Source organism: Galleria mellonella, unplaced genomic scaffold, assembly GCF_026898425.1.
Source record: "Galleria mellonella isolate WM207_F2 unplaced genomic scaffold, CSIRO_AGI_GalMel_v1 utg312, whole genome shotgun sequence".
In the NCBI taxonomy this organism is placed as follows: Eukaryota; Metazoa; Arthropoda; class Insecta; order Lepidoptera; family Pyralidae; genus Galleria; species Galleria mellonella.
This window is the reverse complement of record NW_026442074.1, coordinates 1,194,788-1,219,175: the sequence shown is the minus strand read 5'-3', so window position 1 is coordinate 1,219,175 and position 24,388 is coordinate 1,194,788. Positions and strand designations below refer to the sequence as shown.

The following is a 24,388-nucleotide window of genomic DNA, read 5'->3' as shown; positions in this document are numbered from 1 at the left end:
TACAACTGCTTTACGATTGAAACACGAATAGGACAAAGATGGCCAAGCAAACGACTTTTGTACAAAGACTCCCTCTGGTAATATAGTATATACATCTATGTATCACAAAATAAATAAATGAATGGAAATCTCTTACAGTTCGATAGTAAAATTGACAGTACTGAGGAAGCAAGTGGCACGCACTCCACTCAACCAATTGAGCCACTCCCGTCGGGATTGTGGAAACATCAAAAGAATCGAATAATAGTTTTGAAGGGAAACCAACACGTTTTATTGACTGTGTGTGATCTCTTAACACGCTCATGTACAGTGCGCATCTTTTTTTACGTCTCTTTTGTCTTCTTTTTCTCCTAATTTGACTCGTGGAAAACAAATGTAATTATCTATTCAAAAATAGAAATTTATGTACGTAAAATATAAGTATAAATGTGAAATAAATGAAAATGATTAATGTAAATTAATGAAATTAACGGTTAATATATTAGTTTATTAAGTTTTAATGAAAAACTTAATGAGTTTTAGAAATAATAAATTTTTATATAAAATAAATTATAATTTTTCAAACTTCATTAAGATAGTAAAATATCTATGTCCACTAATAATAAAAACGATTATTTAATATATTGATAAATTTACATTTCATGAAAACACAGTAAAACAAAATTATAGTTATTATGTATATATACCCGCATAGAACATTTTAAATAAAATTTACTTTATTAAAAAAAATGATCAGCCTGTATAATACAGGGTGTATTGTAAGATGTATTATCACCGACAGCAGATCACAAGCTGACGATGTCGGTATCGATGCACCCCTGCACCTTGCATGCCATAAAACCTTCATATTTAGCACTTGTATGCAATCGATTCGAACAATATGTGTGAATAGACGGATGACGTTTTTCTATTGATAAAATTTTTTTTTTTTAAAGAAAAAAGTTATATGTACTGCACAAAAGTTTTTTAAAAATATTTTTTATTTTAACATAGACGTTGAAGGTATATAGTAGCGTCAAGAAATAAACCATTCGCGTCCACATATTTTTCTTTTAATACAAAGTAAAAAAAAATATAGAAAAAAAAACTTTAAGTATCTCAATCGTTTAGGTATTAATATAAGAGTAATTGCAAAAAAAAAAATAGAAATAACACTAGAGGAATAACACCTGAGTCCTCAGGAATGGCAACGCATAGGGGGTATCATGGGCGAAACAGTATACTCTGTTATGTCCATGCTACTGCTCATGTCTACAGGCGACGGTTACCACTTTCCATCAGGTGGGCCGTCAGTTTGTTTGCCATTCTAAGTTGTATAAAAAAAGAAAAAAAAAACTCGACTTTTATAATAACGACAATCTCAGAAGTAAATGCTATAAATAAATAAAATAACTGGATTATTATTCAAATAAAAAAAAAACATGCTAATGTTCGATTTTTTAGTAAATACAAGTTGATCTGGAAACCTAAAGTACCCAAAAATCGCACCATTACATACCAACACGAACGACACATAATATTTGAATCATAAACATAAATATATTTTATAACCTTATATATGGTTTATAACATTAGTAAACAAATATTTCTTTCCTTAAACACACAGCTATAAATAATATTAAAAAAAAAATAGTTCTCCAATTGAACTGACAATTTGAAAATAGAATTCCCAAATTCAACAGACAAAAGAAGGGCGATCAGAGTTCGGAAACCACAGCGATTTACCGACAACATCTTTAAGCTGATGTTTACAAGTTCAAAAGAAAACTCTCGGTTTCCGAACCCCTCGGAGGGTTCCGGACACAGGTAAAGAGGTGCTTAAGGTATTTTTTCGCAAACAGATCACGTTCGATGTCTCTGCCTTAAGTGAGACATCTTTGTTTCCCTCGCACCCCTCGCCCGATTACGCACGGAAAAATTTTACTGAACGTGCCTTATTGATTCTGGCCACCAAAATGTGTTCTAAATTTGAAATCGATTCTTTTATTGAAATTGAAATATCTGTCATTTCTTTTTTTTTTTTTCTTTAATATTTTTAAGTAAGACAATAACGTAAATTTCTTACGAAAATTATGTCAATAATCTACGTTATATAGATATATAAACACATTGTCTATGGAAATGGGAAACAGGAAGCTCTTATAGTGCTCTGTTTATCCCATAAATCATGATTAGTACAATTTAAAGTAGGTCAATACCGCACAGGGTCATCTTTGAATAAACTTGTGCATGCTCAAGAATCATGATCATTCAATCGCTGCGTTCGATTGTGGACCAGTCAATTGTTCGCCTATTATCAGATAATGCCGATCAATCAGCTCTAATTGAATAATCAATCGTCAGTCAATTGAACTCGATTTAACCATAGATTTAGCTACTTGAATTTGAACGCACAACACAATATAGAATCAGATCTGTTCGAATATTGAATTTACATACCGACTGCTAAGACACAGCAATTCAGTGTTCACAATAGAATAAGAAAGTACTATTTTATTTAAGAGTTAGCACTACTCTTATATTAATGAATTGCAAAATGAATCTATGCAACCATCTGCAAGTATCAAAATAATAAAATAAATGAATATTCAATGCTGCACAACTAACTGTTCAAAATATCAATCACTAAAGGATTAAAATCTAGCAAATGTACAATACAAAATTTTTTAATTAATTAAATTGGTTGCTTAGACTTCATACAAACGTCTTATTGTTTAAAGTGACGCGAGCTTAATATTTACACGTATCTGTAAACTAATTTAGTGCTGGCAAGAAATATTACTCATGAATTCACAATTTTTTTTTTTTTTTATTAAAAATAAGTAGAAGCGTTTAGATTAAAAATCTACATTCTAAGCCTTATGTTCCCTAAAATATTTTTGGCCGCTCATCAAGAATTCGTTGGACTGAAAATATTGGATGTCGAAGATTAAAACGAATGTTGTTTACGCTATAAAATATTTCAATCTCAGTGCCTCGCTTCGATTAAGAACAAAGAGACGAGCGTATGTCGCGTAAATGGGCCCATACACCGACATTGTCGATTATAATCTTTTAATTAGAATCTTTTTCTCTAGAGTCGTAAAAGCAATAACGAGTCCAATACTGGCCTCTTAAAATCGATCGTTTAACAAAATAGAGTCACCTACCGATGCGATCCTAAAATTTTACGAGCTATAAAAACTTGACTTATTCAGGGACCGACACTCGCCACGTATTGAACTAAAAAAAATCTAACATTAAAATTCGATATTACGACCGATAGTTCTAATTTATGATAGTTTAAAACTAAACGATAGATATTAAACATAGGAAAAAATATGATGAAAACACGCTCGTAAAATTTTACCGTGGACATCTTTTGCCGGGCGATGAAATTAAAAAAAAAAATTTGAGTACCATAAATAAGAGAGCGAAGGAAAACGCGCGCGCGGGAACAAATCAAACCGGTTGCGAATTTTAAAAAGAGAACGCTCTGTATTTGAAATTCCTGCCAAGGACACGCGGCCTCGAAGATACAATGTGCGCGATGCGTAGCGTTTTAATTGTCAAAATTACGCTCGGGCAGCTTTTTGAAGACGCCGCCGCGCGCTCCGACACCGGCTCGTTCGAATTCCGGACAGCATTCGATTTTCTATCGAACCGTTCACTTGATGCCACATTTCTTCAATAGGGATGCTGACTAAAGAAAAACAGACTAATTTTAAACCATATTTAGGACATAGCTCAGTAGTTTGCGGTCTTAATAATAAAAAAAAGGTCGCTTAAAATGTGCAGTAGGCCGTCACCAGCGGCCAGTGTAGAGCGCGCATCCACTAACGCGCAAGCCGTGACCCTGACCTCGCCACGCGTGCGTCCAGGGCTGCACATTTGCACACAACGACAAACAAAAACGGTTAAATGCATGTCAAATTCACACCGAGGGTTTCGTACGTACGGAATATCTTACACGACATTTTTCAATGAACTGCCAGGGGATATTGTATATAATTATTAGGTACATATTTTTAAGTAAATTTGTATATATATATATATATATATATATATATATATATATATATATATATATATATATATATATATATATATATATATATATATATATATATATATATATATATATATATATATATATATATATATATATATATATATATATATACATACCTACTATGTATAATAAAAATTATTATAAACTAGCTAAGTATCAACGACGTTGTTCACGCGAATATTAATGTTAGGACTGTGAGATTTCACTGCAATAAAATTTATACATATATTCATTTTTTATATATCTCAATGTATATTTAGATGTTGCATAAATTTCAAATATTTATCACTCTTACAGTTGCATTAGTAACTTCGTTTAATCTCTCTAATTCTGTACGTATTTAGTTGTCAAATATCCTATTTTATCTTGCTCCTCTTTCTTTAGACTACATCACTATAGTGACAACCCTATCTGCGAAGGAAGTGGGGTGGCTTAATCGATCGTTGTCTTGATCTCGTATCGTATTATAATCGTTCGACTTTCAACTTTTCGCGCATATACAACATGGTACATAGATACCTATTACGCAACGTACTTTGCCTCGCAAAAAGAAAAAAAAAGAAAGTTACTATTCGATTACGGCAACATTTACCGTTAAAATAACGTTAAAATAAAAAAAAAAAATAAAAAAAATCATTTATAAGTATATCTTAACTACATTTTAATAAATAAAATGAACGGTAAATACATATTAGAAAAACTAATTAAAACTAGAGCTTGCTTGACACCCATCGTCAATCAATCTAGTACCTAATTAGTACCTATATAGAATTGACTTTAAAAAAAGTAAACCTTAAAACATCCACAATCGCACACTGGCCACTTTTTGCTCGGATACCGATTATTCTACGTGACGTTCCCACAGTGCTCCCAGCCGGGAGTACGTCCGCAACACAGTCAACTCGAATTCTTTTTACGAATTAGCGAATCACCTGTCTAATTACGCGCTCCTCGATTTTGAATTTGGAATCCGATTTAAATTTTGCTCGTTTTTTTTCAAAAAGTTCGAACGCCGTCGTTCGAATTATAAAAGGAAATATTTTCCTTATTAAACCGATTCGCGCCTTACTGCCAATACGGCGTAACCCAGAAATTGCATAAACCGAAGAAACAAATATTAACATAACAAAAGTGACGACGTGAAGAGCGTTTGTGGTGAATTGACAATCTGACAAATTTACAACCGATCGCCGAGCAAAACACACAAAAGTGCCCTTTCGAATGCAAATTTGTCTGAGGGATTCTTTACCGAATTTTTCTCTCTGGCACAAAACTTCCGCCTATTTTCCCGCTCAACGCACATCCGGTAGGGGGCGCCGCTTCCGCTATCGGTGCTCGTTCGGAAATCGGATGAGTTTCACCGACAAAGATACGTCTATTCTGCTGAACCCTCGCCCCATTGATTCTTTGTAAAGTGGTTATATTTTCTATTTCATATTTTATTATTCATTTCGAATAATTCTATTTTTTTACGACATAACGATGCTATTTTATTCGTTTTAGATTTTACGATAAGAAATATAAAAATAGTATTTTCTTTTTTGTCAACTTCTTTTTATACAGAAACTATAATTCGATTTTCATATTTAAATTTGGAATTAGAATATAAATCTGAAAAAATATTCTACCCGCTGACATTGATGCTCCTTTCCACTTTGGGTGTTGCTGGAAGAGAACTCTATTAGAGTTAAGCTCACCTTTGTACATTTGATTATCTCTGACATATTTTTATATATAACTAATATGCACAATAAAGTATTAAATAAATAACATAGCCTTGATGTGGGACCATCACGGAGAGGATTTTAAACGAAAAATTGCACACTTAACAATATTATCAATTACATTTTTATAGAAAGAAACCCTATAATTAAGACTAATTCATCCATTTACATATTAAAGTGTTCAATCCAAAACCCTTTGACAAAGCCCCACTTCCATTCGCCTGGTCGACGTTAACCTAACCGATCGACCACACCATAATCGGCTATCACCATCAACCCCGTGCGTAACCACAAATCGTTCCCAGATTGTCGGCCGCCATCGATGGGCACACGTATCAACCACAGTTTCAGTTACGTGCAGAAAGAGGATCACGCCAAATTATTATTAATTTATCTACATTTTATTTTATTTTATCTTTATTTGGTCCCCCAGCAATTGTTATACTGATCTATTTATATGTAGTGTACAATAATTTTAAGGGACACGCAGTATGCTAATTAACAAATAAACAATAATATACTTACTCTTGAGGTATTTAACATAGGCATAGTTTTTAAATTCAATAAACGATTGCTTCACACAAATTTTTGTTATTCAACGCTTTCCTATAGAAATCCCCTTCTATATCGAAGTGAATATCCAAGTGTTGATTACAATAATTTAACAGCTTACAAAGACGTTTACATTAAAATATTATTATGTAAGTACTAAAAATAATTAAATAATTATTTAAATTTATTGTGATTTTAAAAAATATTTTTGTAGTTTTAAAATTCTTTACAGTAAATAGGATCCACAGTGTAGTTATGAAGTATGAGATCCCATCAACTATCCTACCCGCAGTTACAAAAGTAGCATAACTTGAAAATTATTTATTTTTAGATTGAACAGTTTTTTAAACCTATAATTATAAATACATAATTTTAATTACATTTTTTATTTTGTAATTTGGTGCCATTTAAATGAACATTCAAAATAAATACTAGACTAATCCGTTCAGAAATAGCGGCGACTATCACCTATAGGTCGGCAGATGCGCTGCGTAACTGTCAGTCGCGGGTTTGATTCCCGACACCTGTTGTTTTCAAACTCTTCGATTACGAGCCATTAGCGTCGTTGATATTTAATACTATTGAGATAACATACAGACAGTTCACGAGTATATAAAACAGATCGTAAATAGTTTAATGTTTTTTTTTTTAATGATGCAATCGTGATTATGAGCAAAGCATGTTGAAACGCAAGCTGAAAATTAAAAAACATGATAAAACAAAAAAAAATAGGTTACTTTAAATATTTTTGTTCTGGAAAATAAATTAGTTTAAATTTTTTTTATACAATGGAAGCAATAAATGCATACTTATTATTATGGGCGTTACAAAGTATTTCATAATATCCATTCTTTCTATCAGATAATCTATTAGTTTGATTTCCATTGTAAATAACATGCAAAAACACATGACCATTTGAACGCTACAATGGTTTTTTTTTAAGGATGATAATGGAATAGTAATCCCTCCTGCGCTAATGGTATACGCTGGCTGGGCACCAGTGAAGGATGATAGGTGAAGATGAAAAAGCATGTCAGTGATAAATACACCTGTTCAGCACAATGGTTTCTAAAACCGCGTAGAGATCGACCTGATGGGGTATATCGCTAGCAATGGGACTGGTAGTTCGCATTACTAACGATCCCTTAGCTGTGATGGTCCCATAGTTTACAAATGTGACGTTATATATATATATATATTCGAAGTACACAACCAGTTAATTTAATTTTAATGGAGTAGTAATTCATAATATTCTATTCTAAAAAAAAAAATGTAATTAGTACTATAACTAAATGGTATAATGATCAATAAGCATATTCAAAATGAAAGGACGGTTTCATTCTTATAATACTTATATATCTAGGTATTATATACAATTTTACCGTTTTAATCGATAATACAAAACATTACATTAAGCCCATTCATATTTACATACAACATCATAAAACATAAGCTTACTTAGGTGGCAGTAAGAGTAGGTATTTTATCAAAAACAAACATTTCAAATCTAAAACAAAACAACAAACAATTACAACAAATTAACGTATTTTAACGAAAACATTTATAAGTCCAATTAATCCATAGCACCTTTCTGTTGCAGACGTTCGAAAGTAGGGAAAGTGAACTCTATTTTTGGGCTAATAAGGGTGTTATAACACAAAGTATGGGTACAGAAAGGGACCAAGTTAACAATAAAATACTTTTGGTCAGCCACAGCTCAATAAATACTTCATAGTATCGGTTTGAGGGCGACTTGACCGGATGTCCGCCCTTCGATCTTTTGCCCTCGGGGAGGGCTGGCAACACCGAGGGTTTACATGCGTTTTGAATAATATTTATTTTGTTGTAACATTAAATTACAAGTTAGTTTACAGTTTTGTACATATTTTAATTACATTTATGTATGTATTTTTAAAATACGATCTTATCTCTTAACGGAAAAAGGGGGTTTTTGTCAGTTTGTAAGTTAAGATGTAAATGACAGATTCCAATCGGTTAAATTGATATTTACATATTATTTTCTGTTTTGATTAATTGAAATATTTTTTTAGGTATATTATCTTTGATTATTTACCCTTAAGTAAATTCCTATTAAGAGTCTAGTCCGATATTAAATTAAATCATCAAATTTAAACTCCAATATATGTAATTGCATTGTCTAAGCACAATTTTTTATTATGCAACTTGGAATTACCAAGAAAGTAATATGGCGATTGATGGAAAGTGGTAATCATCACCTATAGACATAAACAATACCATAAACATTACATAATACATTATCTTCCATGGTACTTCTCAAACGCTATCATTTCTGAGAACTAAAATATCATGACTCCCATATTCTATACCCAAACCATAAAATCAATAAACCATAACATTGTGATAAGAGACAATACGATAAGAAATACAAATACAGAATACAAGTCACCCGAGTAGGTAACTTGTCTAAAGTCTCAAGATATCCAAAATTGGAAGAAGACTAGCTCACCAAGTCGAGGATGTATTAAACTTTCGCCATATTTATATATAATAAAAATAAAGAAAATCGCTTGCCGGCATGTAACCCCGCAGTCGCGAGGGCGCGAGGTCACTTTGAATAATAGACAAGAGAAAGGGTTCCTCGTCCTCGGCGAGAAAAGTCCGGCCAAAGCCGACGCGAACCGGTTTGATCCAGTAACAACCAGACTAATTAGAGCTATGTTTATATAAAACGTTTTACTTTTATAAAATTATTAATAAAGCAATATAGAGTACTAACTTTAATTGCTTGATAGACCTACATGAATTATAGATTACGTACTAAGTAAGACCCCACACGAATGGACAAGGGGTCATAATTAAATGGTTTATTATAAAGATGCTGTAATGCCCGGTCAAGAGGTGTTTTATTGGGATAATCCCGGATTACCATTGTATCCTGTCACGGGTCATCGCGTTAATTACGGTCGATAGTTCCGACTTGTGTAAACTGTTGGTTAGTTTAAGTGTGAGTAGGGACCGGCTCAATTTGTCTATGGTCAACCTCAGGATACAATTTTACCAGTTTTTTTTTTCTCCATGCCAATATTATTTTTGTTTCAAGAATTTAACACATTTTAAAAATATACTCTTCAGCAACACGCACACATGAAACAAATTCGTCGTTTATTCATTTTCATATTAATGATTATAAATATGTTTGAACTTAAATTGTGTATGAGGATAGATAGAGCATTAAGCATTTCATTCTCTCTGCTTACTACTTAAAGACAACTGACATGAAGAAATATCTAACTATAAATATTAAAACAAAAGCCTGTATCATGATTCCCAAAGTATTAATAACATTATCATCCCTGTATGCTCAGACCATTGCGAAGAGCAAAGAATATGCTAGCTCTCTGATAGATTTCCAAATATTTACTCGGCAAAATGCTTCAGCAGTTGGTTTATTAAGCCACGAGTGTAAGAAACAAATGAATCCAGTCTCATTTCTGAATTAAATAGGGATATATTCGGAACTAATTCTTATAATTTCTATTAACTCTAGCTCTGAAACTATTATGGGTAATAGACATAGTCATAGAAAATATTCTAATAAATAATTTTAAATTATGTTCCACTATAACCATTTAATTTGATTTAAAACACTAAATTACTAATATTCAGATTAAAAGAGAATTTTCCAAATCAGTTTATAACTAACGGAGTTATGAGGTAACAAATATAAAAAAATAGAACCGAATTGAGAACCAAAAACAAGGCTTTTTGAAGTCGATTGATTATACATAGTCGACCATCGTGTTATTGATCTCATTTTTTTCCGACACGGCAAAATATCAATATTTATAAATCTAAAATACACAGAACATCACTTAAAAATTGAGATAAAGTCATAAATTTTAATAATAAATCGAATTTAACTGACATAAATCTTACCTATAATGCTGTTTACAAAAAAAACATTGCCATCTTTAATCCCTGTGACGAATCGTCTATTGATCTCGATCATCGATCTACACAAAAGATTCGTTATGAAATGATCTATGTAAATGCTGATCTATATAATTTTCGACCTTATCGTCTTAGTTTTAGGGCATAGTTTAATTTAATTGGAGGTTGACACGTGTAATTTATTCGTAAAGGTTACCGGATATTGCTTATTATGTTTGTTAGGTCTGATATTGCCAATACAGATGATCAAGCTAAACAGCGCTGTTACGAGCCGAGATATTGATAATAAAGCATTATGATAATGGTTCTCAGAAATTTATAATTGCACTTTTTTATCATTCATTAAATATTCATTGGCTACTTATGAACATGAGCCTTTCCTATAGACTATCACAGGAAATTACCTTAATCTATCAACGGCCTACCAACTTATTATTAAGTAATTTATAGTAGTTTAATTTCGATCTTAAATATTAAATAAAAAACATTGTTTATTTATTCTTGATGAAATATGCAAATGAAATTACAAGGTATAGAGACATAATTTCTTAGTTCTCAGTAATGGTAACACACGACCATAATAGTGTTCATGTCAATAGGCGACGGTTACCAATTTCTATCAGTTGGACCGTCAGCTTGTTCGCCATTTGTAAATTTCATAAACAAAAACATTTTATTTCTTTTTTAATCGTCATAAACTTCTTATATCCTGGATTTGTTGGATTATACTTCTTCACGAGATATATAATACCGTAACACCTAACACCAACACAAGAATAAAGAAACGAAAAGTACAAAATTTCATTAAAAATCATCAAATAAACAAAACCACCATCTAAATCAAAGCGAGACGTAAATTAAAATCTGTATTTATTACCCGATGTTAGCGACTCAATAAAATACATACATACGTACGAGTGACGAACGTTACGAAAAAAAAACTGTTTTCCCTCTAAACAACGCACCCTTCATTAATCCCGTATAACTAATTACCGACACCAGAATCCCCGGATTTATCCTTATAATCATAACATAAATTCAAAACATATACACAAGAAAAATCAAACAAAACCCGAACACGATTGAGACGCCACATGTATCATATTTATGTTTTCAAAAGTTATTTCTAGTTGATTCGAAATAACACGTTAACTGGCTTAAACAAATACATTCAAAATATCATAATAAACGTTTCCGAACGGTTGACGTTCGAATTACAATTTTATTTAGTTTCTGAGTTACATCGCTTTGCGTATCGTGTAGCGTATGCAGTCTATATAAGTAAGCTACTTTTTTAAAGATAATTTTACGGCTTTGGATGACACGAAATATAATTAGCCATAAATAAAAATGTATTTTTTTCAATACATACTTAACTGCAATAATTATAGTGTTCCACGAAAAAAACTACTTCAAATGTGGCAAAAGTGGTCATTTTGATTTAAAACCTAAACAACTGTTTTGATAAAAATTTAGAAAAAAAATTCTACGGGATCAACCCGTAAGTATATCTTTTTAAATAAAAAAGAATTTTCTAAATCGGTTTATAACTAACGCAGTTATAAGGTAACAAACATAAAAAATACATCCGAATTAAAAACCTCCTTTTTAAAGTCGGTTGAAGAGCCATACCTTCTTTTTCTATCAGCCTCATGAAATTATATAAACTGACAGACAATGTTTAAATGTTGGTCATAAAGAGTACATACATACACATACATAGAACGATATATGAAACACATGTTATTTGTACATATAAATTGTATGAAGCGGTCAACCGAAGTACTAGGCGATCATAACAGCACAGCAGCGTGCTGGGACAAAGCAACATTTTAATAATCATTATTACTTGATAAGAAAAAATGCGCAGACATTCAACAAAGACGAAGCCGGTCTTCATCTCGGCACGACCTGCGCCGCCGAGAGGGACGCATATATAGGAAAAACTCGAGAAAGAAAAGGACAAAGCCACCCGATAACACGTCAATACATTCCTTTTGTACGGCACACACGAGTTTCGTTCTTCACACTCGGCGTGTAGAGTCGAGTTTCGCTCACACGTTTTAATGGAAAACCGATATCACATCAATATGTTTTACGGCTGCGGCGTGCGACCAACGTGGTGTCCTGTTGCTTTCGGGATAGAGTCTAGAATCGAGATAGTGATGTTTTTAAGAAGGCGTACTCGATATCTTGTAAGATAGTGAGGGCGTTTGGAACCGATCGAAGACCGATATCGTTATTGGAAAAACACCTCTATTCGATAAGGGAGAAGGTTTGCGTCACAAGGCGTTCCCGGGACGAGACACGCCCATGTCTTATGTAGAAAAATAAGGAGTGACTTTTTACAGCGTTTTCCTTCGATCCTCACCATTCGAAGATAAGAATTTATTGTCGGTCGATAGTTTATTGCTCTAGACGTTTCTACTGTATCTATGTTTGGTGTTCGTATCAACGTTCCATAAGCAATGGGCTCGTCTATAGAAACGGAATAAGGTGCCTCGTAGTCGATTGTTGTCGACATTTCCTTGTCATAACAGGGGTGGCTTTGTTTAGAATAATTGAAAGTAATGTCTTAAGTATTTGTTTGGTCTAATCAAAATTTGTTTGTTGCAGGTACGTTTACAAGAAACAGAAGATGTTGTGTCTCTTCAAGGTAAACAATTTAAATATCATTGATATTGAACAAGATCAAAGTTTATTTAAAAGGGGTTGCCGTTCTGCGCATATTAAATCACGACCCGTTAATTCATATCGGATTACACCATAACATTCCTAGTACAATTAAAATAAAAAAAGTCCAATAGGTAAATAAAAATCGAATTCGCTTCAATGCAATTCCAGTTGGAAATTATATAAATAAAAAAAAAAAAACAATGAAAAATAAAAGCGATCGACCTAAAGGCAAATGAAGTGAAAGAGCTCGATTAACGATTTTGAAAAAGGAACGACCGTGTTCATTATGCGTTCGGATTTTAAAACAATACCGCCATTCAACCATTGGCCCGTTTGAATACGGAATGTGACGGACAGTTCCGCGGCGGGGTCCGATACGGCTTTTAACAGTTTATTTCGGATACCGATTCAGCTACCTGTACCGATTTCATTACATTTTAAAAATGGATCGACACGCATCGTCGTCAGTGTCCATCAATATGACATTTTTGTAAATCGACCTCTTTACGAAGACAATTGGGAGCGTTAAAGCTAAACAAAAAAGGTTCGATATCAAAAGAGGTCGGGTTGCTTTCTCGGCAGGCGTAGTATCGACTCATTTGTCCGGCCTCGCCTACGATCCGATAGGCCGCTCCGCCACAAAGAGCAATTTAAGCTGTACAGTGATTGATTCGACCAATACATCACTAAAGGCGTTTTTCTATGAAAAATTGCTATAATCGACTTAAAAACTCATTAGGCCGAAGACAAAGAAATCGTCCGACCGCCATTCGTCTAATTTGAGTTTCTCGATCGAGACGAATTTCAGTCGTGATTACGGCTCCCTTTTTTGTGTTATTAAATGCCATCAAAGAATTTTAATTTTAGTGTCGTAATATTTGATGTCGTGGAGTCATAGCTCTGTAACACCTGAATGTTTTTTATATGTTTAAACAATACGTATCTACACGTAAGCACTGATTGTTCTATGTAAATACTAAGGGAACACGCGCGCACATGTCCTACGTCACTGCGTCATATTCATTAATGTTGACAGCACAGGAAATGGTAATAAAGACTGCACCGAAACGAAATCATAAACAAAACTTATGAAATGATTAAAAAAACATTCCAAATTTGAATATGTCGTACAATTAAAAGTGAACGCATACCTTGTTCTTTGACAGGTCGAGGGGAGTGTTTCTATAGCTTTAAAAAATCAATCACAATGCCTCCGATAATTTAAAAATAGAACCATAGAGAAAAAGTTTGTCGCCGTCACCATTCAAATTAAACGACAAGATAATTTTTGAATATGGATCGTGGTAGGTAGGTATATTTGAATAAGTGTTACATTAATATTCTTTTGTGATAATTTCGAATTCGGAACGCCCACACCCGGCCATTGTCTCACAAGTTATTGGCTCATTAGGCAACATGTAGCTTTGTCTCGGCCGATTTGAATTTTTGATTTTCGAATCGAACGTAATTGATTTGTGAGTCTCAGTGCGGGCGAACAATGAAAGAAATGAGATACGTTCGTAATTCTTTTTTTCACATACCTAACACTTACGCCAAGCGTTGACGCAATAAACATTTGGTAACAGCTAAAACGATATCGTTATTTCAATTTCGATGACAAAAATATCTAGAGACACGATCTTCAGATGCCAAATTGTCAGTTATAACTTCCGTATTACTCACAAGTGTTATCTGAAATCAAAACGCGATTCGAACGAACACAAAGGAGCAAAATGATATATTTGAACAATAAGAAAGCGAGAGTCGCCCACGTGTATGCAGCACGGGACAGATGTGCTCACAAATTACGTATGCTAATGTATCTTGTAATCCTTCCGTCGGACCTCCCTGCGCCGCGTCACCTTGTCTCGTGGTATAATCGATCGATTATAAATGCGCCGATGATTCTCGATTGTATAAGTTTGAGATGTCGCGTCACTAGTTACTTACAGCTGTGTTCTGTTTTTAATTTGAATAATATGTTCTTAATATTTGGCCCACAAAAACATTTGTATACGTATACATTGATAAAAACATGCTGAGTATTATAATTTATACGTTGTTATGAGTACAAAATTGAATCATTTGTCAAGCAAATTAGACGAGAATGTCGAGTGATATTACCGAATCTTTGTTATATTTGTAGATATGTCGTACCGGAACCGATATGAAACGGCGCAGGGACGTCAGAAGTGAACGAATCCGCGCGACATTACCGGTAATCATGCTTTATGAGTTTCCCGCCAAAATAGGCAGAATGCCACCGCTCCCCGCGGTTGACACGTAGCGATGTAAAAAGTTAAATTGCGAATACGTTTCAGTTATTATTGACGTCCCGCGAACGTAATAATTTTTTTTTAGTACGTTTGTTCCGTTGTGGAACAGGCTAAGGTCGGAGACCATGCTGTCTAGTCTTCAGTATGATAATTTGTCTGGAATGAACGTAATAAACGTGACGTTTCAACGTTGTTCTATTTTAAAAAGTAAAAATTATTGGGTGCATTATGCAATGTTTGGATTTAATTATTAAATTACGTGAGCATTCTAATGGAGTCTGGTAAAATCACTTCAAATCTCATTTATATAGGACGAGGTGAAATGGGGGGGGGGAGATAGATGCATGGATATTAGTCGTAATTTTTTTTTGTTATCCTCATAATTATTTTTTTATTTAGATACTCATATCACATATCCCCTTGTATGTGATTTTTTACAATTTTGCCAAAGTATATAGATTAAAGAACCCAAATTAAAAAAATCCAAAATTTTTGTAACTTAAGTAAAAAAGTCTATGGCAAGCTTAGATGTCGTATAACTATTTGTAATTATAAACGGACGTCATCTACTACTTATGGCATTATCATGAAATTAACTCGTAATTCAACGTAGGTAATCATTATATTGTAGCCTTTGAAAGTAACGACGACGATTGGTCCAAAGCATATCTACTAAGTAACCACGAGAATAAGAATTGTTATATGTCCTTTTAACACATAACATTTTAAAATAAAAAAAAAAACGATAATACCACATACCAACTTACCCAGTAGATGGCTGCCTACCAACCGTCCCATACATCAATTATCACTTCTCATAACCAGCACTCCACCAGTTGGATGTTAGATGCCTATATTTTTCAAATAACGCTCTATTATGTACCATTATCGTAAATTTCCGTTCAATATAATAACACTGTTGTGTTCCGTCACAAAATTTTATCAATAGAAACGTTGCGATATTTCGTTTGAAATTAGAATCATACCGTTTCCACTTCCGTTCGATATTTGAACTGCGCGTTCGAATTAAGAACACGTTCTAAATAAATGAATGATAACGACAATGTCAATATACGACTCGAATGCTGTGATCATTCCAATTTTAAATCTAAGTATGGAATGCCGTATAAATCAAACGACATATTAGTTTATATGTTAATAAATCTAGATTGAATTGAAATACATTGGAGCCGTTTCATTACAGATAAATTACCTAGACATATCTCAACATAAGAAAGCTTTAAAGAAAACAATTTTTCTAAAAAAAAAAACAACGTTCCGTTACACCTGAACCGAATAATTTCTGAATATTTTCCGAAGCGTTCGGAAATAACAACGGAGGCAATAACCATTAAAAGCTTGCGGAGGGCCGTTCAGAAACTTTTCTTTTCAATAACGCGTCTAATATTCAAATTAAGGCACTAACGCGGATTCCCGGCGATATATCATACGAGCTAATCAGATTTTTCTTGCTACTTGCATTTCGTAAATGTTTTCTGGATTAAATAGGGTAGAAAGATAATTTAGTAGTTTCTTTTCAAGATTTCGGACATAAATTTCTTGCTTACGTAGCCATCATTTGTGTTTATTGGCTTCATAAATTATCTAGATTATATAGATAGAGCATCGAGTAATAAAAAGGTATTAATATATAGTCAGCTAATTTGACGGTCGATTGACAATTTTTTTTTTTAAATCAAAAGAAATTTAGAATGTACATTGATAATTAAAACATAAGATTGATCACGAAATGCCAATTTATGTAAATATTCTAATAATATATTAATATTAAAATTCTAGCCATGTAGGTTCCGGGATAGAATGGGCCAACCCTTCCTTTCCCGTGGGTGTCGTAAGAGGCGACTAAGGGAGCTTATGGTGGAGGGATGGGCCATAGCGTCGTCTTAAAACATCACCAAAAGCTAAACTATGGTTGTCAACCTGCCAAGCATGGCAACTACTGGCAACCCTTATGACTATATTCAACAGTGGACAATTAACGGCTAATACAACAATACAGCATTCTAATATAATACTAAAATTCTAATATAAAATTAAAATATACAAATATAAACTAAAAACTCGAATTAAAGTCTCTATTACATATCAGCGATATTTCATAAAAAGTTGAATGCGTCAAAACAAAAACGATAACAGGAACGCACCCGCCAAATAAAAAGTTCTCTTTTTAAATTTCAAATATGGAAGTTCATTCAAAATTTACGAAGCAACAATATATCTTAGAGGCAATTCCGATGCGCGCTTTAATCCCGCGTTCCTTGGCCAACTCTCAATACACTTGAGCGCCATAAAAAATAATTTAAATTGCTCTTACAGTGACTCGCTATCGCTGCGAACATTTGCATACTAAAATAATGCAAAAATCTATGCCCGGAACGCACTGGGCGCGACTCCATTGTTGTACGGCTGTATGAATGCAACATGGCGCGTTCGTGTTAATTTTTAATGTTGGCAACATTTCTTAACTTAGACATACATTAAGTAAATTATAATATTATGATAATTAGTGGCAGCCATTTAAAATAAAAATAAGGAGAAAAAAGATATTATGGTATCTTAGCTATAGTTGTATTTTCAATTAAATATATCAGAATTTAATTTTTAAACGCACGTGTACTTAACGTGGGTAATATATAGCCAATATCTATATATTGTAGTTACAATAATTATATATATATATTGGCCCAATAACAGATATATTAACTATCGATTATCCGATATATAATATCGAAAAAGGATGTCGCTCGTAATGAATATGGATATCCGAATGGTATAAGCGATATCGCATTGCGTAGTCATCAATATTCAATAGAACCCAATATATAGATATCAGATATTATCTATCTCTAATATATACATACTAGATTTTACCCACGACTTCGTACTCGTGATCAACTCGTGAAAAAGTGGCCTACATCTTTCACCATCCCATACAGTGCATGTATTTCGAATTTTATTGTGATTGGTTGATCCATTATGGTATTTTTTTTTTTTGATGGGTGAAAATGGTATGGTAATCCCGCCTGCGCTAACGGGATACGCTGGCGAAGCACCAGTGAAGGGTGATAGATGATAATGAAAACAGGCCAGTTAGCCCATCATGATGAATTCATCAGGAATTAACCGAGGAGGTCGACTTGGTTGGGTATATTGCTAGCAATGGGATTCTCAGTCTCCATTACTAACAATCCCTTTCCCCCCTCCATTAAGGTATTAAGAGGTAGCAAACAAACAAATAAACTCCCTTTAACATTTACAATATTATAAAGAATGTATAATAACTAATACTTACAGCCATGCTTAATAAAAAAATTTAAAGTAATTAAAAATTTTTAACTAATTAAAAATCTGAGCTATGGTACATAAAAAAAATATCAAACAATATTGTTCACACCTTTATTACCAAATATTGTACGTATCAATATATGAAATTCTTCGCTCAGAATATAGAAAAAAATCTCGTTGTACGAACACATAACCCGTCAACAATGGAAACGCTCACTAACATTAGACGCGCGGGGCAAAGAAATTTTATGTTTTTTTTTTCTTGTTTTGAAATATGCGCGCCGTTAGATTATTTATTGCCTCCATAGAGGTTATATTTCGGGAAGTAATGAGGTTTCGTTCGGAAAGGGCAATCTAAATGCGCGTAGATTGAGACGTGGGGATGATCGGTTACACGCACTTTGACTTTAGCTATCTATAATCAAGTTTTCAAGCGCTTTATACTTTTAATGGGCTACAGGTACGTGATAAAAGTTTTTTTTTATTTTTTTTAAGAACGATTTACAAAAATTTATTGTATATGGCCAGTGTTATTTAATAATGGAAAAATAAAAATGTTTACGTTAAGCCAGGGTCGAAATTTATTTCTAAAACTTTTTTTATACAACTTAGAATGGCAAACAAACTGACCCACCTGTTGGAAAGTGGTAACCGTCGCCTATAGACATGAGCAGTACCATGGACATAACAGTGTATACTGTTTCGTCCATGATACCCCCCATGCGTTGTCATTCCTGAGGACTCAGGTGTTATTCAGCTCTGTACCCTGTAAATTCACTGCCTTATCCCACTCTTGAAATCGAAACACAGCCATGCAAACACGCTACACTACACAGTAGAAACACAAATGGGACAGAGGTGCCCAAGCAAACGTTTCTTTAAGTAAAATTAGGTCTAAAAAAATCATCATTAACAACTAAACGCAATATTAGTATTCACGTATTAAATAAAGGATTAGAAACAAAGACGAACCAGGAAAACGGACAAACAAACACGTTTACGTGATTTCTCATATTGAGTCATTTTGGGAATACCTCAAGAGAACTCACCAGTATTAGTTGAGCCCTGTTCTAATACAAATCATTTTAAGAGAGAGTTTTATTTATACTAGTCGTGTAGTACCCATGTGTAACCTTTAACGATGGATAGGTAAGTATTAATCCGTACAGTGATGAGTTAAAAATACCTATAAAAATGTAGGTAAAGCCAAATAGGGAAATAAAGCCACAAATGTTAGAATTAAAATAAATTTAATTTGTTTTTTTTTATTAACTAAAATTAAATAAATAAAGCATAAACTAAATCGATTCTTTTTATCTAGAAATAGTAATATTTTATATTCGTTGTCTGCTAGACACAAGCTTCCCCATAGACTGCCATAAGGAACGGTCCTGAGCCACCTGCATCCACTGACTCCCTGCAATGCATTTCAGGTCGTCACTCCATCTCCATCCAGTCGTCCTACACTGCGTCATAATATATATATATATATATATATATATATATATATATATTATTTTTTATTTACATTTTTAAAATTAATTTTGTTCATTACGTTGCACCGTCAACTACATTTTCTGTTATTCCTGTCTACAGTCGACTGGTAGATAACGCCATATGGTTAAATCCGCCATTTACACTCTCTTAGTGTATTAAAATTTAATAAATAAAACTATGATTTAATCGACCTCCACCTATCAAAAAACTCACTTTATAAAAAAAAAGTTAATTAAAAAATAAAAGTTCCCGCGCAAACGACTAGGGACGTCCCATCGAGCATTTCACATTTCTATTACCGAATGTAAATGCGCGCCAACCGGAGCGTTGAAAAAAAAAACCATTTATATGTTCAAATATAATGGTTACGGTAGATAAAACATTAAATTCAGCAACGGCGAGCACCATCCCCGATCTGATAATGAGCCAGCGGTTATAAAACGCGTTATTCATAATTTATTTATATTAATTAAACAGCCAACTAAGTGTACCGTGACCGGTTCAACGTACGTTTTCGTCGCGCCCGATACAGCCTGCCGATGGTTTCGAAATGGCGGCTGTGAGGGAGCCGCTCGTCGGTGCATCGGTTCCGTATTTTTTTTATACAACTTACAATGGCAAACAAACTGACGGCCCACCTGATGGAAAGTGGTAACCGTCGCCTACAGACATGAGCAGTACCATGGACATAACAGAGTATACTGTTTCGCCCATGATACCCCCCATGCGTTGCCATTACTGAGGACTCAGGTGTTATTCCTCTGTACCTAGTAAATTCACGCCATATCCCAACCTTCAAACCGAAACACAGCCATGCAAACACAACTGCTTTACGGTTGAAACACGAATGGGACAGAGGTACCCAAGCAAACGACTTTTGTATAAATTACTGAACAAATTATAATGAGACTGCATTATTATCATCTTCATATGGACCGTTAACTGTCCATCGCTAAACGAGACCTCCCCCTTGAGAGGTTGCCAGTATTTACCACGCAAGCAAATATCACTAAAGCCTAACCGCAGTTAGGCGAGGAGGAGGGGATTGTTTTATACAACTTAGAATGGCAAACAAGCTGGCGGCCCACCTGATGGAATGTGCTAACCGTCGCCTATAGACATGAGCAGTATCATGGACATAACAGAGTATACTGTTTCGCTCATGATACCCCCCATGCGTTGCCATTCCTGAGGACACAGGTGTTATTGAGAGGAGGGGATTGTTAGTAATGCAGACTACCAGTCCCATTGCTAGCAATATACCCCATCAGGTCGACCTCCATGTGGTCCCCCTGGTAACCATCGTGCCGAGTTCCATGTGTATTTATCACGGTGGGCTAACTGACCTGCTCTTTCATTTTCACTTATCATCCCTCACTGGTGCCCCGCCGGTATATACCGACAGCGCAGGCGGGGTCACCATTCCATTGTCATCTATTAAAAAAAAAAACCGCAGTTAGCTTTTGGAGATGTTTTAAGAGGGACGCTGCTGCCCAACCCTCGCCCTCCCTTAATTACCTCTTACGACACCCACGAGGAAGAAGGGGTGGCCATCGTGACGAACACACCTGGGATTCAGCCCGATGATTTCCAGGAGAGACAAAATGAAAGTGAACCCGACAGGGTATATTGCTAGCAATGGCACTGGTAGTTCGAATCACTAACAATCCCCCCCCCCCCCCCCCCGCCCCGAGTAAAAGCGAGTACCTACATTCATAAAAGCGTTGAAATCCATTCATGTCGATAGAAATTTTTTACTGTTGTTATTATTTATTGCATATTTGGATGGCCATCGTGGTGACAAATAAGTCGGTCCATTCGAAACAACAAAGAAGCCTTGCGGTACCCTTAATGACGTATGTGTGCGTGGATTATAATGGACTCTACTAACAGAATGTAAGTTTTTCAACTTATTGGAAGTAGGTATATTTTTTTTATACCACTGAGTTGGCAATTAAGCATACGACCCACAAATAAATAAAAAAAATAAATAAAAATAAAAAAATAAATAAAAAAAAAACTATTTGAATAAAAACGATTTGAATTTAAATATATCTATGAATATAGAAAAAAACGATATTAAACCAATGCACAAAGGTGGCAATCAAGCATACAGCCCGTCTCATGGTAAAGTCACTGTAGCCTATAAAAGCCTGAAACACTAGGTGTGTCACGTGCGCGTTGTCGACTCTGAAGAAACCTTAATACACCCTTTTGAAGAACCCCATACTGTAGTCTCTAGGATGTTTAGAATCCCAAACGTTTACGTATCTGTTTAGTGCATAATTTATGTAACGTCTCCAGCCAACCAAAGTTATGCATTGACAACTACCGGTTGGAATGGGTCTCACAAACATTGTAGAAACCGCTGCGGTACCCCAAAAATATTTCGGACATGTTTAATTTGAATTATTGTTTACAGCTTACAATTACTTCGGATAATTCTAAATTCAAATTGCACTAATCTGGACAATGATCGTCGGGCTCATTCATTGGCCAAAACAATATATTCTCTCATGGAAAAGTGGCCCACCGCCGCGCGCACTCACATTGGACCTTATGTTTTTACGAATAGAATCCACAATCACACATACACCCGCATCCCCGGCGATCGTAATGGTGATAATTAATTAAAAAAATATGTATTCACTAAAACAGTTCGTTTCCAAATTCTTTCGGAGTCAACGAATCGTGCATTGAACGCGTGTGAGACCGTGCCTTCTTAGCGGCTATTGTATTTCTTTATTATTATTTGTGTCGGTAATTTCGGAAATATATTTTACAGTAATATTTATATTGGTACACATTAAAATGATAATTTTTATAGGCACACAAAGAGCGGCGCTTGCGCATAACAATTCCATACCAAGATTATTTTACGACTTTCACGCCAGTTTTGTACTGAAATCAACACTAATTAAGACATTCTTAGAATTATTTTTGTTTTTGTTCAAACAAGCATAAGCATACGTGTTAATTTATAGTGAAATACAATAAATTATTAGCCGTTAACTCGACGCTGTTGAACGTTGATCTCTCCCATTTACCAGGGGAGTTGCACAACTTAGCAATTGCAGTTAGGCTTTTGGTGATATTTACAGAGAGACGTTAATGCCCATCCCTTGACCAAGTTCCCTTAGCCATCTCTTACGACACCATTTCCATTTTATGCCCATTTGATGCCCATTCTATGCCGGGACCACAGGGCAATACATGGCAATAAATTATTTAATTCTTATTAATGAAATTCTACCTACTTGCCTACCCTTTTTTATACAACTTAGAATGGCAAACAAGCTGACGACCCACCTGATGGAAAGTGGTAATGGGCATGGGCATTATATCCTAATGGGAGACAGGCGTGACAGATACTTATGTATGTATGAAATTAAGTCCTGTCGATAGAATAAAGTTTTGAGAACTATCTTAAGAAAAAGAAACCTCATTGCTAGCAATATATTACATAGCTAATCCCAATTCCTCTCCCCCACCAAAGCCTAACTGCGGTCGAACCGCCTGCCAAGCGTGGCAACTACTGGCAAAACCCTTGGGGGGTTATAGAGACTAGATTAGACTCATATTCAGCAGTGGACGATTAAAGGCTGATATGACGATGATGATGATTATTTCTAGGTATATCATAATTTGAACAAGCATCGGCCAAGTCAATGATTGCCTCACACCGTTCCATATGTAGCGACCTCACCATAAACTATAATCAATTCTTTTTTTTTTAATGTAATCGATGATAATGGAATGGTAACCCCACCCGCGCTATCGGTATACACCGGCGGGGCACCAATGAAGGATGATAGGTGAGTATGAAGCAGGTCAGTTAGCCCATCGTGACGAATTCAACGAGAATTGTCCAGGGGGAACCACACGGAGGTCGACCTAATAAGGCATATTGCTAGCAATGGGGCTGTCAAACTCCATTACTAACAATCCCTTTCCCCCCACTATAATCAAGTTGGCCAGTTAAAAAGCATTAAACGTGTTGATGAATCATTGTCTAATTTGCTTTATTTCGCGGCGGAAATCGCTAACTACAAATTTCCTGTGCACACTTGTACACGAAATATTTTTATCTGTGGCTGTACAGCTGCAACTATCAAATGGATCATGCTGGTTACAACGTTTTAGTTGTTAACCTTGACATAATTAAAAAAATAATTAAAAAAAACTCATAATTTTTTTTACAATCAAGTTCTAAAGCTAAACCTCATAACACCAGAGGGAAACTTTGTACAAAAATCGTTTGCTTGGGTACCTCTGTCCCATTTGTGTTTCAATCTTAAAGCAGTTGTGTTTGCATGGCTGTGTTTCGGTTTGAAAGGTGAGATATGGTTCGAATTAACAGGGTACAGAGGAAT

General features: G+C 34.5%; 1 protein-coding gene across 4 annotated transcripts in view; it reads left to right on the top strand.

The window, feature by feature from the left end:
• LOC113516327 (homeobox protein cut) overlaps positions 1-24,388 on the top strand; it is a 215,354-nt gene that overhangs the window by 47,132 nt on the left and 143,834 nt on the right. The window contains exon 3 of one of the 4 annotated variants that reach the window (XM_052896118.1): positions 12,877-12,916. The exons of the other annotated variants lie outside the window; for them this stretch is intronic. Within the exon in view, the coding sequence (XP_052752078.1) occupies positions 12,899-12,916 (18 nt within the window). The 5' untranslated portion in view covers positions 12,877-12,898. The remainder of the gene's footprint in view (positions 1-12,876; positions 12,917-24,388) is intronic. 4 annotated transcript variants of the gene reach the window in all.